This window comes from Diaporthe citri (assembly GCF_014595645.1).
Source record: "Diaporthe citri strain NFHF-8-4 chromosome Unknown scaffold_10, whole genome shotgun sequence".
In the NCBI taxonomy this organism is placed as follows: domain Eukaryota; kingdom Fungi; phylum Ascomycota; class Sordariomycetes; order Diaporthales; family Diaporthaceae; genus Diaporthe; species Diaporthe citri.
Genome location: NW_025064855.1, coordinates 330101 through 345354, shown reverse-complemented (window position 1 = coordinate 345354; position 15254 = coordinate 330101). Strand labels below are relative to the sequence as shown.

At 54.3% G+C, this 15254-nt stretch overlaps 6 protein-coding genes across 6 annotated transcripts; 3 read left to right on the top strand and 3 right to left on the bottom strand.

Annotated features, from left to right (window-relative positions):
* Positions 1-1011: 1011 nt before the first annotated feature.
* On the top strand, positions 1012-1854 carry INS49_003323 (uncharacterized protein; the record flags this gene model as incomplete). Its single annotated transcript, XM_043164117.1, has 1 exon — positions 1012-1854. One exon carries the CDS (start codon positions 1012-1014, stop codon positions 1852-1854), a length of 843 nt encoding a protein of 280 aa, XP_043018882.1.
* Positions 1855-1918: 64 nt separating this feature from the next.
* On the bottom strand, positions 1919-2883 carry INS49_003322 (uncharacterized protein; the record flags this gene model as incomplete). Its single annotated transcript, XM_043164116.1, has 2 exons — positions 1919-2532; positions 2619-2883. 2 exons carry the CDS (start codon positions 2881-2883, stop codon positions 1919-1921), a joined length of 879 nt encoding a protein of 292 aa, XP_043018881.1.
* Positions 2884-3976: 1093 nt separating this feature from the next.
* Positions 3977-5362, bottom strand: INS49_003321 (uncharacterized protein; the record flags this gene model as incomplete). The annotated part of the gene is made up of 5 exons (XM_043164115.1): positions 3977-4084; positions 4149-4461; positions 4533-4869; positions 5100-5136; positions 5198-5362. The coding sequence occupies 5 exons, from the start codon at positions 5360-5362 to the stop codon at positions 3977-3979; spliced, it is 960 nt and encodes a 319-aa protein (XP_043018880.1).
* A 2956-nt stretch (positions 5363-8318) lies between these two features.
* INS49_003320 (uncharacterized protein) lies at positions 8319-8977 on the bottom strand (the record flags this gene model as incomplete). The annotated part of the gene is made up of 2 exons (XM_043164114.1): positions 8319-8816; positions 8891-8977. 2 exons carry the CDS (start codon positions 8975-8977, stop codon positions 8319-8321), a joined length of 585 nt encoding a protein of 194 aa, XP_043018879.1.
* A 1901-nt stretch (positions 8978-10878) lies between these two features.
* Positions 10879-11918, top strand: INS49_003319 (uncharacterized protein; the record flags this gene model as incomplete). Its single annotated transcript, XM_043164113.1, has 2 exons — positions 10879-11147; positions 11285-11918. The coding sequence occupies 2 exons, from the start codon at positions 10879-10881 to the stop codon at positions 11916-11918; spliced, it is 903 nt and encodes a 300-aa protein (XP_043018878.1).
* A 1182-nt stretch (positions 11919-13100) lies between these two features.
* Positions 13101-14527, top strand: INS49_003318 (uncharacterized protein; the record flags this gene model as incomplete). Its single annotated transcript, XM_043164112.1, has 2 exons — positions 13101-14067; positions 14190-14527. 2 exons carry the CDS (start codon positions 13101-13103, stop codon positions 14525-14527), a joined length of 1305 nt encoding a protein of 434 aa, XP_043018877.1.
* Positions 14528-15254: the final 727 nt, after the last annotated feature.

Sequence of the window (15254 nt, the reverse complement as noted above, 5' to 3'; positions counted from 1 at the left end):
AGGAGATCTGCCTACACGGCTTCCTCCGAATGCAAGATCCGTCAGCTGCTTGATTTGGAATTGTGAAAGTTCGTCACCTTGCACCCATCGAACGGGTGCTAGTTTATCGTTTCTTCAATAGGGAGACCGATCTGCATACAATGAAATACTTGCGAGAAAAGCCCCGGTAAGGCTTGGACTTTTCACTACCATCACCGTCCGGTCTCAACAGTGGAATTACGGTGAGCAATTCATGATTTTCAAGGTACGATAAGGCTCGGGCATCACACACCTCGTTGTTTGGCAGAGGCAAGAAGGTGCGGGACCGTGATCTGAACGTGACATGTTCCCACCTGTTAGGTTTCTGTTTTCTCGATTTTCGGTGGCTGAGTTGATGGTGTGTGTCTGCATACTGTATCCAGGATCCTGATCCGTCTTTTCTGTATGTTATCGTTGATGGAAGGAATCCGTGTCCACATGCCCAAAGCCTCGTCCTTTGAGTTCAACTTGTCGAGGATGGGGGCGGGTGAGACGTGAAATATTTAATGCCCTGATACATCTGCGAGAAGTCTTCAAACCAAATTCCCACAATCCTCTTTCCAACAGACCTTTCGTGTTCAAGAGGATATACCTTGAGCTTTCAGAATAAGACACCACATTACCGCTGAGCATCGTCGATCCTCGTGGGCAAGTTTATATCGCTTTTAATCATTGCCTTCGCGTACAGGAGGACGAGCATTATTTTCCCGACTTGAATCGACTCAACCCCACCGGCCTCTGTTTCCAACAGAAAAACCTTTTTAGCCAAAATGATGACTATGGACAACCTGTCTTCTGCTCAAATTACAACGAGGTATGCGAAACTCCGATTCGCCCCGAACATTTCACCGAGTGCAGTCTTTCATAGTTTTACCCAGCTTTTGGACTCATAATAACCTTTTCTATAGGACCGAGGACGGCTTAACGTCTCGTGTTGCCTATTTTTGCCACACCCTATGGCTCTTCAACTTAAGCGATCTCAAAACAATTGTCATGCCGAACACTATCTTCGGCATTATCAACGCGTTAGCAGCGCATAAATTCGGCATCGCCGCAACGGGGAGCAACCCGATCCTAAGACTTCCTCTCGTGCTGCTGTGGGTATGGGCGAACCTGCTTCTTTTGTCCATCAACAATCAGAGGGCTCCCCTGTCCGTCTCGGAAGACGCCGTGAACAAGCCGTGGCGCCCACTGCCACAGGGTCGTATCTCGCCCAGCCAGTCAAAGAGGCTGATGTACTGGATCTATGCCATAACTCCCCTCATCAGCACCTTAGTCGCAGGCGGTCTGCGCCAAAACTTCGTTCTGATATTCCTCGGGACCTGGTACAACGAGTTCGGCGGCGGAGACTGCCATCCGCTCCTGCGCAACGCAATCGTCGCCGTTGGCTATTCCTGCTTCGCATCCGGGGCGATGGAAGTGGCGCTTGGATTTCAGCTCACGATGCCTTTGACGGGGGCCCCTGATTCCGATGTCTCGATGCCGCTCTTCCAATGGTTGGGAATCATTGTGGCAGCCATAGTCACGACCATGCATACCCAGGATATGTATGACCAAGAAGGGGACGCTTTGAGAGGGCGGAGGACGCTGCCGCTCGTTGTCGGTGATGGCTGTGCTAGATGGATCACAGTCTTCTGGATGTGCGCTTGGGGGATCATCTGCCCTCTATTCTGGGGCTTGCCGCTGCTTAGCGGTGTCTCTCTCTTGGTCTTTGGACTCGCGGCCGCAGTCGGTGTCAGAGGCTTGTTGTATCGCGACGTTCCAAGCGATAAGCTTACCTTCTGGATTTGGAATGTCTGGATCTCATGTATATTCACTCTGCCAATTTACTGCTAGGGTCTCCTGTCACGTTGGAAACCATCATAGCTTTTATTTCAGATCGACACGACGGGCTGCTTATTTAGAGCTTTTCGGAATCAAAAACACCATGACGACCAGCTCCGTCCCTAAATCTAGCAGCGCCACGAACACTCTCGGTGGTGATAACCTTAACTCCCTCGTCGAACTCATTTCTGAGCGCGTCTTCGAAAGATGACGCGTCATACGCACTGTAGTAGCAGTTCGCCCTGTCGACATTCATGCATTCCTGGGGGAACACAAGCAACTGCTTCGCAATCTTCGTTGCCTCCTCCAACGCCATGCCTTTCTTCACCACGCGGTTCGCCAGACCCATCTGCAGGGCTTCGGGGGCACCAACACCACGACCAGGGAGAATCATGTCCAAGGCACGTCCCAGCCCAACAATGGCCTGTAGGCGGACCGTACCACCATCGATCAGGGGCACACCCCAGCGACGGCAGAAGACGCCGAAGACGGCATCCTCCTCGGCCACACGGATGTCACCGAGAAGAGAGAGCTCAAGTCCCCCAGCGACAGCATAACCAGAAACGGCGCTTATGACAGGCTTCTTGATCTGCATACGAGAAGGGCCGATGGGGCCGATATTGCGCCCCTCGACCTTGTGGCTCGCATCGACGATGGGTCCCTTGTAGTCAGGCTGCCCGGGGCTGAACGCTGTTGAAGACTAGAGGTCTTGGCACGTTTCGGGTATAAGAACACGTATCGTATCCCCTCTCAGGGGCTCGCTTTTTAGACCGTACAACCAACTGAATACACTCTTTTGTACGCTTCCACAAACGCGGCAACCTCGTGAAGGTCGAAGCCGGCGCAGAAGGTCCCGTGGGCTCCATAGAAGACACACACCTTCTGGGAAGGGTCCGCCTCGAAGTCCAGAAATGCAGAGGTCAGCTCTTCACCGGTTGAGCCGTCGATCGCGTTTCGGCGATGCGGCCGGTTGATGGTGATCGTAGTGATACCATCATCGGTCTTGGAAACCAGCACTGCGTTGGGTTCGGCGTCGGTCATTGTGGGATCAGGTAGTTTGGATTGCTGGGCAACCGAGTGATCTGGACGGCGCTGAGAGCACAAAATACGAGGCCGGAATTCAAAAGCAGATCGCTCGAGCAATGTTCGAAGTAGCCTCTCGGCGGGGCGTCATCGGAATCGAGTCCAGACGATGGCGTACAGGTTATTCAGAACTAAAGCTGCTGCCGAGACAACTTGTATGGAATTTTCGGTCTACTCCGATACGCAATTGCTCACACCTCATCTAAACAAATTTCCTTCGTCATTGGCTCGGTCAAACGATATCACGCCGAAACAGGGCCAATGTGCTGCTTCTCCAAGTGATGGCCACCTCCCCTCGTCCGGTCAGTGGCCACGCTGCCGCCTGCCACGGTTAGACTCGGGTAGGAATTTCGCGCCCTATGTAGATTAAAGACTTTCACACTTCCGAACGCGGACGAGCAAACCCTTTTTTTCAGGAACATCTTGATCATCGAACATCTGCCTACCTCCGACAGCTTGCCGACTCGATATGGACTATGTCGGAGAGACGGCTCGGCAAAAGCGGGAGTTACAGCCCCATCTTCGGTGCAGTGATGTTGCGTTGGGCGATTTCCATCCTCAACTCGCTCGAGGCGTGCCTCAAGATCTGAGATCAACAGACAAAGGATGAGATACGTGTATGCCGGCGGGCCTTATAATGGTGTCATATGGCTGACCGAAACATCCTCAAACTTTGCAGCTGTCATTATGTCCGCATGGTCATTGCTAAAGGTTTTGACATCATAGTCATCGTTAACTCAATATTCTGCACACATTTTAGAGACGACTGCTTGAATTTGTTTTGGGTCCTCTTTACATAGATACTCTATCGGCCCCTCGCTGGTGTCGTGAATGCTCCTCACCCTAACACCTTTCTCCCACACCCCCGCCCCCGCCTTATTTGCAGATGGGATCGCTGTTGAGCGTCTTCCCACACCGCGGATGTGTCGCAGACCCAGGGTGCCAGTATTCAGGATCTAAATCAGTTTCCAAACATGGCAAAAAATGGCTGGAAAGCAGGATCGTGTGGTAGATAAGCTCTGAGCATCCAGAGCGAGTGAGATTCTGCGCTTTACGTGACATTGTGCGTAGACTTGCAAACCATGTACATCGTGAATATCATATTGGAAGTCGTCACACCGATCCAACTATTTACCATGTCCTGAATGCACAATTGTTCCTAGTTCCACATCAGAAATAGGGGTAGTGTCTCTCGAAATCAACATCGCCTCCATGTTATGTACCTTGGCCGTAGGGGTTGGTATGGCAATGCTGTCGCGGATCTGGTTGTACGCCAGCGCCCGCGGAGCCGTGCTCATGCCGAGAGACTGCCCATTACCCGACACAGACTTGGTTCGGTCCTCGGACGAGCCTACCACGCCGCGGATGCGGAGGACGAGAGGCCGCATCAGCGGGACGCAGGCCAGGATAACGGCGACGCTTGGCTCCAGTCCGCTCCATATGACTGTCTGCATGATTGCGTAGGGCGTATCTCGAAAGTCGCCGGAGCTGAGGCTGGAGAGCGTTCCTAGTCGGATAATACTGATTACACAGGTGCTAAGCATGCATGTGTTAGTATGGGCCCCTGGAATGTCTGCCACGATTGGATTGTCGAAGCCAGAACTTACAAGAGACCAAGGGCGAAAGTGGCCAGAAGGACTAGCCTGCGATATAGTGGCAGCTGCAGCCTGAGAACATTTCGGACAGGCAGCAGCAGCACAATGACATCCGAGACGATGTTGAGGGCCCCGGTTACACGGAAGACGAGCATCCGGTCCCCGCATTTCCCCTGGTAAAGGTTCTCGTAGTCCCAGTTATCATCCACATCCTCGCAGACCAGCACCGCCGCCAACGCCGTGCTGAGCGTGTAGCAGAAGATCACGGCCATGATGACCCGACCCCAGCGCTTCAGGGTCGGGAAGACCTCGATATAGAAGAGAAGTATCGACACTTTGTAGAGGCCCCCTGCTATGGCCCAGAGTATTTGCAAAACGAATGAGATCTGACAGATATATTAGTGGGTGGCCGAGAGATTCGAAATGGACCACCTCCCTGGAACGCGATTTCCACCTCTGCATGGCCATACATGTCTATTATTTCGCCGACGTGGAATCCCAATCCTCCGATGACAACGCCTTCGACCGACTCTGTCAGCAAGTGGTGAGGCAATAATGGACTCAGTGGCTCTAGCTTACCTGCCAATGCCGTGGCCCAATATGATATTACCGTTATCTTCAATGAGAGTCAGTCCCTCTCCTGTTTCTCCCGACTCTCATAATTCCAAAATACTTACACATGCTGCTATTATCAGATAATCACTCCAGTCAAGCGCCCGGCAGATAATCCTCCTCGACACCAGCCGCATCCCAACAGCCACAGCAGCGAGGATGCTGAACATAACACCGACGGCGATGATGGACTTCTGGTCCCGGCGCTCAATAGGAAACGAATTCGGCATCGTGGAGTGGTCACGGATCGTCAGCGGAAGTTGCCGCGGGTGTGGGACATCAAGCCCCGTGCTTGCGGCAGCGAGAGACATCGCCCAGTCTTATCTCAAGATGAACGCCTGCCTAGGGTGACATCCGACAGCAGCATGCGGCATCTAGCTGAATCTGGTAGCGTGCAGGTGCAGTGGTCTGCCGAGATGTTTGTTTGGTCTTGGAATTCCTGGGCACTATATACAGGCCCAACAAAGGGTGGCATCTGGCTGCGGCTGGTGTCCAGAGGGGATCTCATCATGGAAGCTTGAATCGGCGTCAAAGCACACCGAGATCGTCATATTAGATTCATCCCATACAGACAGATGTCGCTTATTCCTTTCTCGCTTACTTCTCCCTTTTCGAGAGTTGGGTTGTCGCTCTCGTGTAGCATGCCTGGGTGGGATTCCGGGAACCGGGATGGGATTCAGCTCAAGCTCAATGGGATGCAGCCGAATGGCTGGTGGTGTATGGAGACTACCAGACGTCACAGCACGGCGCCGAGCCGCGTCACTTGGTCATCCGGCTTCTCGCAGGACACACGCCAAGTTGTCATTGCTCAGGTATGCACAACAGAGTCCAGATATTCGTCTGCGCGTCTGTGGTCGCCCTCCACACAGATTTCCACAAACCTTAATCGGAGGAGCTCGGTTTGAATTGAAATCGAAGCTACCCCTTCTGTGCCTCGGCCAAGCGGTGGTCAGGGCGATTCCGCTTGAACCGCAGGCTTGTCGAGGACGGGAGTAAAACTTCCCGTCTGCAGGCGATTGACTCAGTGCAAACCGGGGAATGAAAAGGACGAGTGGTCATAGCGAGGACCAGGTGAGGGAAATCACGTTCAAATGTTGAGGCTCTAATATAGAGAAACGGTGCCCAAAGCACAGATAGCTGCTTCCGGTGGGCGGCTAGCGATATTTTTGAAGTGCTGTCTGGCGCGATGTAGCCAGGGTTTTGGGAGCGGCTAATATGACAAGGTTTGGGTCATCCCAGGCTGAGCCACGACAAGCATCTCAACGCCTGGGTTTCTGCCCTCTTGGCAATATGACATCGCAAGTTCCTTTACCCAATTGTTCATCAGTGCTTCCAGCTTTGACCTTCAACAGCAGCCAAGAACGTCCACCTTGATCACGCTCAACTCCACAATTGAGGAGAGAAAGCCTGCGAGTCTCCTCACCCGACGATGACTCGTCGCCAGCGAAATTTGGACGCCGAGATCTTTGGCTTGACTGGACGGTCAATCACCTATCCGTTGAGGGAAAAAGTAGCGAGCCGCGGAAACGGTTATGAAAACAGCCGCTTTTGTATGCCCTAAATTTGCATTGACATTGTGAGTGCGGAGTGTGAGTCGTTTTGCAACCTTGTGATACAGCAAGAGCAGGGACATTAATTATCAAGATCGATCAAGGGCTGGCAGCAGCACCGCGCAAAGTCATGACGAGACCGCGATCTCAACGGATGTCCACCGTGGATTCGAGCAATCTCGGCCTTTGTCAAAGCCCCGCCTGAACTCAATCTGTAATCTTTTCAACTGAGGTCTGTTTCGAAAGCTCCGTGCAAGGCTTTTGTAACATTGTCGTCCAAGATACAGACTCCCAAATGTGCTCAGGTCCCGTTTAGCCTCGGCACCGACAGGTAAGAGGTGTCGCCTGACATGGAGGCCAGAACTCAGGACGACAGGAACGAGTGGAGTACCCGAAGAGACTGTAACATTCATCTAAAGTTCATCGAGGCTTACAAACTATGTATTTGAAATCGTTGGTTCGCTTCTGATCCACACATGCCACAACGCGTGTAGTCCGATGTTGAAGTTCCATAAAGTGGGGATATTCAAACTTCCGGTTTACATGATGCCGCACGCAAACACCCACACCAAACCCACCAAAACCCCTGGGCGAACCTAGGCGGGAGAAGTTAGAATGTACCCTAATTGAAACCACAATTAAACCCCACCGAGGAAATGTCATCCTCGGTGCTCGCAATAAGCTTCAAATTCCCCCTCCACCTCCATCTAAAGCACAGACGCTGTGCCGCTGCGAAAGCCGTGAACGGCCCAGGGCTAGCAAAGCCAATTTGTCTTTCTCCAGCTCGGCCTTCCGGCCTTTTGGCGGGCCCTACAAGATCTTGGCTTGAATCTCTCCGAGGTCTCTCACCTGTTCTTGGAATGTAGGCTGCTGAATGCGAAAGAGAGGAAGAGAAATTCTTCCTCCAGGGAGACCTTACATGCCAGTTACCTGGCTCTCAGCTTGTATGCCCGAAAGTCGTGCTTGGTGGGCTTTCCGGCACGAAAGGGTGTGATGGCAGTAGTAGATATGTGAGATGACATGTCGACTGAAACGGTGACAGTCACATCACTTCTTACATGAGATCAAATGGTAGGAGCCTGAATTCTTTTGGTCGTTTGCTGTGCTGTTTGGTCTCTTGGCATATCATGATGTAAAGTGTCTAACCTTATTCCATACAATCACTGTTCTTTGACCAGAAGATGAAACTATCGTATCTGGTGCTGCTCCTGACAACCTCTTACCAAGCGTGGCATTCCATCAAAGAACTCGGGGATTGCTCGGGCCCGGGACTTTGCGCGGGGGGTAATGCTGAATAGCAAACTCGTCTTTACAGCTTTTCCCCGGAGCAGCCCGACTCCAGACCTCGGGAGACCTCAGGGGTCCAGAAATCGCCGGAGGTGCGCGAGTGGAGTTGCTTGCTCTGGGTGACATAAATTCACACATTGCCTGGAGCTATGCATTCCTGGGGGGAACGGAATGCCGAGAGGGTGATTTCTCAAAATGTCAAATAAGTAACCATACTTAAGAGCTTTCGCATCAAAAGTTCTCATTACTCCTTCCGTCGTTCACTACATTAAATCTCCGCGCAATCATCGTCTTGGCGGATCGTCGTTGAGTTCCCCCACACGCCGGACGCGGTGTTGATCATGGCCCCTCATCGTCTCTCAGATGCGAGTGCCTCCGCGCTCACAGGCTCAGCACTCTCAGCACCAGGCCAATTGACACCTCCCTCGGCCGCGCCACTAGCCCCCTTCTGCCCCTCCAGCTCCCCGGCGCGTCCTTCGAGGTCAGCCCCTATCGCCCGAGCCTTGCCCTCGACGGAGCCATCTCCCGTCTCGGCAGACTGGCCGTACTGGAGGTGGCCCTCGACGCCAGTGCGGCGCTCGGTCTTGTCGCTGTGGGCCTCGGCGCTCGACTCGCCTTGCGCGGGCTTGCCGAACTGTGTCGCGTTGTGGACGGAGCCGGACGTCGCGCCGGGGAGGCTGCCCAGGGCGTCTGTTTGTGTCGTCGCGACGTTGTTCTGTGCCTGCCCTGGCACCTCTGACTCCGGGTTCGGCTGGAAGGCGTCCTTGCTGGGAGCTGTTCCGGGCTCGTGCGCCTCCGTGCTGAACTCGGGGGCGGCGTCGTTGCCGACCTTGACTCCTGGCTTGTGCTGTTGAGGGAGAGGGTGAGGTTAGCCTTTCGATCCGTCGAGAAATTGCATGAGCCTCATGGGATGAGACTTACTCCCCCATGCGTGAGGGGCTCTGCGCCAGGCTTCTTGCTGTGGAACTCGCCCTGGCCAGCAAGCGAATCGATGTTTGGTGCCGACATGGTATTTGATGTGATGGACAGGGTGTTGGTTTTGCAAATGGAAATGGTTTGTGGTCGTTCGGACGCTATGAGATGGGTATCACTGAATGTCAAGACGATTGCTTATGGCCAAAACGAGTCCCAACAACAACTGTACGTGGGTGCTCGAGCTTCCTTCAAATATGAAAAGCTCAAGCACAGGCCAGGCCATAGCTACGTCAGCTGCACGACGCTGTTTGGGCTGGATGAGCCTGGCTGATGTCAGTTTGACCTGCGCTCCTGCTTTAGCTGCTGCATCATCTTGGTATTGATGGATCGTATTTCGCCAGATGCACCTGATCTTGCACAAATCAGTCACGACGCCGAGAGGTCGCCACTCTGAGAGGCGCGCCTGCCTGTGATGACCATATGATGCAAGACCGTCTGGCCTACTGCTGATGGCGAACAGTCGATTGGCACTCAGTCGCAAATGACTAAGCATCCCGGAGCACTTCCTCCGTACCTGGCCACCATTGTATCACAAGAAGCAGAGGCAAGCACTGGACGCATAGTTATACCACAATGTTAAATTTTATTTTGAACAAGAATTATTCTTGACTGGATCTAGAAATCCTCAGCAGTTGCACTGCCTGATTTTGTTAGAACATCTTCACTGCGCATGCTAATACCGGAGACAACACCAACCCTTCCGTTAAGAGAACAGATATTCGCACCTGCAAAAACGGATGGTACACCGATATATCACCAAACCCATACCCAATTCAAACACCCAGCACCCAGCACCCACACGCCCAGCACCCATATACTCAGCACTTATACACTTAATACCGTATTAAGTAAATAAGTATTAGGTATATAGGTATTAGGCATGGAAGTATATAAATAGGCTTAGGTGATGAGCTCTGATTAGGTGTAGCTATGGTGTAAGTGATGTACTGGTGTACCATCCCGTTTTACAGGTGCGAATATCCGTGCTCTCCGTTAATGCTTGGTCTGAGCTGGAATCTGGTCTGAGCTGGAATCTGGTCTGAGCTGGAATATACTTCTCCAGCGAGAAATCAGTGACCCAGGCGAGATCCATGGCTACTATTTCTGAGAGCCCGTAAGCTCAATTCCGACACTGATGGGCAGTCGAAGAGCCTCTGCTAAAAGATCGCATGACGGATATCACCCGTTCAAAGCCATCTGACCAGACGATGGTGAGGGAATGACCCGATCTTCTTTTTTCGCAGAGGATGGCATGACGCAGTAATTAGGAACATGGCGAAGTGAGGGCAAACATACTGCGTACGCATACGAAAGGAGTGCCTTGCCCTTTGGCCCCTTGTACAGTCAGGTTCATTACAAACATCACAACTTTACCAACCCAAGTCGATTCTTCCACATTCTTCATAACAGCTTTTATAGTTTTACGGAATGATTGTCACATTGTATGACAGAAAGCAAGCCTGCTTTCAAGAGATGATATTATGCTGAAAAACATAATTTACTTTGTCGGTTGTGGGCTATTGCAAGGATGTCTCCTCTAGAAATACATTCTGGCTCTCAGTGAATGAGGATGGTACACAATACTCCCAATCTCAACAAGCACATGGAATACTCTGATTCAATTTTCCACAGTGAATCTGCACACTACCCACCAGCCAGTCAATATTCAATTCCAAGGAGAACGAATCACCCAAGCCTGTGCACGCATTAGTTTGGCCGTTATTTCACCTTGAACTGGAATGCATATATTCACCAGTCTCCTACAAACCAGAGGCCTTAGGGAGCAAAATACAAAAGGAAAATCAGTGCCCACTGAAGGCCAAGTCGACCCTCACACCCGCACACAAAACATAAAGATTTCCACTGCAATACAACAACACAGGACTGTCACCGGATCCACACAACAACAACCCGTTGTTTGCAAGACCATCAAGATGAACCTTCTCAACGTGGTGATGCAACAACGACGAGCGCGCGAGCTCGGCATCCACGTACTTGTTGGAAAGCGCCGCCGTCCCCAGTCCAAAGACAGCCCAGGCGTAGCACAGTATGATTCTGTGTGGGCGTTCATGCCAAGAAGAGGGGGAACTCTGGAGTACGATGCTTTCAACGCCGTCGTGATGGACAAGATCAACACCCTGGCTCAGCAGGAGTCTGAGGATGGAGTCTTGACATTCTTTTCGCCCATTGGGAAGTACATGTCGTAAGTCTCCTCAGCTCGAGGGCCCGGTCCCCCCCAGGTGCCGGGCCCCTCCCCCCCATCCAGTATTTCCCTCTGACGGGCGTTGAGCCTCTCCCATGGTGCAGCAAACGAATCCCGCCTAACAGATCGACCCACAGATTCTACATGACACCCTTCCCGGTCGACTTGCCAGAGCGCATCTACGTCCCTCCCCCCACTTCCCTCATGACCAACCCGTCCACCAGGTCCGACGACAGACGGCCCCTCTGGGTTGAGTTCCAGATCCACGGCCCATCCTCCTCCCCCACAGACATCCCCCTCACCACCGAAGTCAACCAACAGCTCCGGCGCCTCGACTCGATGCTGAGCAGCGGCCCAGACGGCCACAACGCCCTCCACCTCGCCGAGGTCCCAGCCTCGACGCCAGACCTGACGGCCGCCCTCGCCATCGACAAGAGGGACTTCGTCTGCGTGGCAGAGCTCAGCCTCCTCGTCTCGACGCTCAACAGCCCGTCCGATCTGGTAGAGAACATGGTCACGCGCTTCGGTACCGTAGGCGGCGACGAGCAGGCTGTCCTCCGGGGGAACTACGCTGACCTACTGGGCTCCCTGTCGCGGGACTTGTTCTTCTCGTGGGTGCGCGAGGGGGACATGGAGACCGTGCTGAGGAAGAGCATGGGGGACGAGGAACCCGGTCTGGTGATGCGCCCTGGGTTCACGATGCTGATGCAGCGGTATGGGTTGGAGCTTGCTGCGGAGATGGCGAGACTGGGTGAGGTTCTACGAAACTAGGGGAAGTTTGGGCCTTTGAGTGGAGAGTGTTGGGATAGCATGGATGTGGATGTGGATGTGGTATCACAGCTTGGCCCTCTTTTGGTGCCTGGATCAACGCCTTGGGACCTAGGTATATCAGGCAGCCAAAGGGGACACCCAATAGTGCTGAGAAAGCACCAGGTATTAGGTCAGGTATTGCGCATGCCCCAGTGACTTGTGAAAATGAACAATCTCCGATCTTGTCACCCCGATCAATTATGAGATGCCTGTACCTTGTGGTGTGCAGGCAACACAGGACACTTCCAGACGTGAGGCTCTAGATGATGCGTGTATAAGCGGGACCAACAAGATTGACCCAACAGCGAAATGGGCGGAGAGCTTCCACCGTAGGCCAAGAGACTGCAGTATAGGGTAGTCAAGCTATCACTTTGTTTCCTAATCACAACTCAAAATGACTGAGGCATGCTATCTAGTACTGAGAGGCCTAGATGACACTCTCGTGTGCTGCACGCCTTCTGTGATACCATCACTGCCGTGGGCTCATGCAGAGCATCGCCGGCAGGTTCCAGAGCCCACGCGCCAGCCGACGATAGCTTCAGCCCACACCCTCGTTTGATCATCGGCTGAACTCTCAGCTCCCCCTCACACGGCCCACGGTGCTAGCCCAAGATGGTTCCACTGGAGGCACCCGGGCCCCAGGAATAGGCTCGGCGAGCACGGTCGATAAGTAGGGACGAAGTCAGATAAAACCGAGGAGCCCGTATTTCTGGACCCAAATTTGGATCATTGACCGCCAGGAAGACGGCATGACTGGCATATCGTGGCCACAGACCCTCTCGCTGGCATCCGGAAAACTAATGAACGGTGTGCACACGGACTTTGGCTGACCACCAAGCTTTATTGCGGCAAGACCTGACAGATGAAGACCAGAGTTGGCTGATGATTCACGGCGAAAACTTCTGCGGGCTATCTAACTACGATAAAGAAGCTACGAGCATCCGACCATGAAAAGTCAGATATCAGCAACCTCAGAGGCCCACCTGAAGCTTGCATGTGCGGCGGGGACAGAAGATGTCATACTTCAATGGGCGACTGCCCTTGACCCCGTGCACCAAAAAAGCTCATCCTCACAATCCTACGTGCACGAATCCGTTCCTCACCCGTGGCCCAGCCCGTGTGTTCTGTATCGACTCGACAGCCATGAGATCCAGACATCTGTGGCCGTGGGTTGGCCTGGTATTCTGGGCGCAGGTAGACAAAGGACGATCGCTGCCCCTGCGCCACAACAACGACGCAGGGCTGATTACGAAACGAGACCGACCACAGTTCGACACGGGCCAGCCGATCGACGGGGCAGGCAGAGGCGGCCCCATACTGGGCGGCACGAACCACCAGCTGGACCTCCAGAACCCGTCCAACCTGGGCCAGCAGCCCACCGACAGCGGCGTGGTGCCCAACCTAAAATGGAGCTTCTCGCAGTCCAAGACGCGCATCTCGGCCGGCGGCTGGACGCGCAAGCAGGCCATCACGGACCTGCCCGCGAGCCACGACATATCGGCGGCCCAGCAGCACCTCGCGCAGGGCGCCATCCGCGAGCCGCACTGGCACAGCACGGCGGAGTGGGGGTTCGTGTACAACGGCAGCGTGCTGGTGTCTGCGGTGGACCAGGACGGGAAGTACCAGGCCGAGACGCTGGGGTTCGGGGATATCTGGTACTTCCCGCGGGGCGTGGCGCACACGGTGCAGGGGATGGGCGAGCAGAACGAGTTCCTGCTGGTATTTGACGGGCCCGACACCGACGCGGCCGGGTCGACGTTCAACGTGGACGACTGGGTGGCTCACACGCCGCGGGACGTGCTAGCCAAGAACTTCGGCGTGGATGCGGCCGTCTTCGACGGGGTGCCGCGGCCGAGCCCGGGGGTCGTCAACGGGACGGCCGGGGGCAGCGATGCAGACCGTGGCGTCACGGCCGGCCCGGGCGAGCAGCCTGCGGGCGGGGCGGACTCGTTTGTGTTCCGCACGCTGCAGCAACCGCCGATCCAGGCGCCGGGGAGGTGGTTCGCTGTACAAGGTGGACTCGACGAATTTCCCGCGGAGTACGAGCATCGCGGCGGCGCTGGTGACGCTTGCGCCGGGGGCAATGAGGGAGATGCACTGGCATCCGGACGTAAGCCTTGCTCGTGCTTGTTTCTGCACCATCGGCAAAATTGGGAACACACCCATATGCACACAAACCGTTACATAGATGCAGGTTCTGAACATCATTTGACAAGCACACACAATAGGCAGAGGAGTGGCTCTACTTCCACCAAGGCACGGGGCGAGCAACCGTGTTCACGGGCGACGCCAACGCGCGCACATTCGACTTCGCGGCGGGCGACACGGCGGCATTCCCGGCCGGGTCGGGCCACTACGTGGAGAACACATCGGCGGACTCGGGGCTCACGTATCTGGAGGTGTTCCGGGCGGGCCGGATCGCAGACATCTCGCTGGCGCAGTGGCTGGCATTGACGCCGCCCGAAATGGCGGCGCAGGCACTCAACGTGGACGTGAATGTGATCAAGAGGCTGCGCAAGGACAAGCAGGTGCTGCTGCCGGCTGGGGGGCTGCCTCCTGTGGGCGGTTAGCTTGGAGAGCGAGACGAGACATGACGGCTGGAGGGGCGAGCTCGCTCAATCACGGCCCTCTCCCTCGCTACTGGATGTGATGCACTTTGATCCACTGCCGTACTGCCGTGGTGGAACCATTTGTGGGATGATGTCACTGTCCAACGGTGTTGGTTTCATGAGGTCTCCTCGATGGATTCCATGGCCAGCATCATTGAATTGGAGATTGAGATGAACCGCATAGCGTGGGATGTAACTCTAACCCCCAGGCTTACAAGGTATCTTCACCAGCAGCTTCAATTGTTGACGTTGATCTCGGTGTTGTCAGCGCTTCTGTGGCCTTCGAACTTGGCTGCTCATTAGACCACTGTATGTAAGCTGCAACGTTGTGTGGGCGACATGAGCACGGCACTGTACCTGGATCCCTGGCTGCATGATGCCCAGGTTGGCGCTAAACTCTTGTTTTTGTCTTTTTTCGGCAAGGCGAAGTCGTGTCCAGCTGGGTGTGGGCCGGCCACCCAGCTTCGCCAAGTCTAAAATAAGCCTGGCTGTTTGAGAGTTCAACAGCACAAACACAGCCAGCTGCTACCATTCTCTCGGCCACTGACCACTGCCAGCAGGCAGAGGAACCGTGGAAACAGGACTGATTTCTCGGGGAAATGGTTTGCATTGGGACTGTTCGGCCGATTTGCAAGATCGTCGACGGTACCTGACCTGCTCGCTCGTTGTGTGGAGGCAGCCAGCCAGC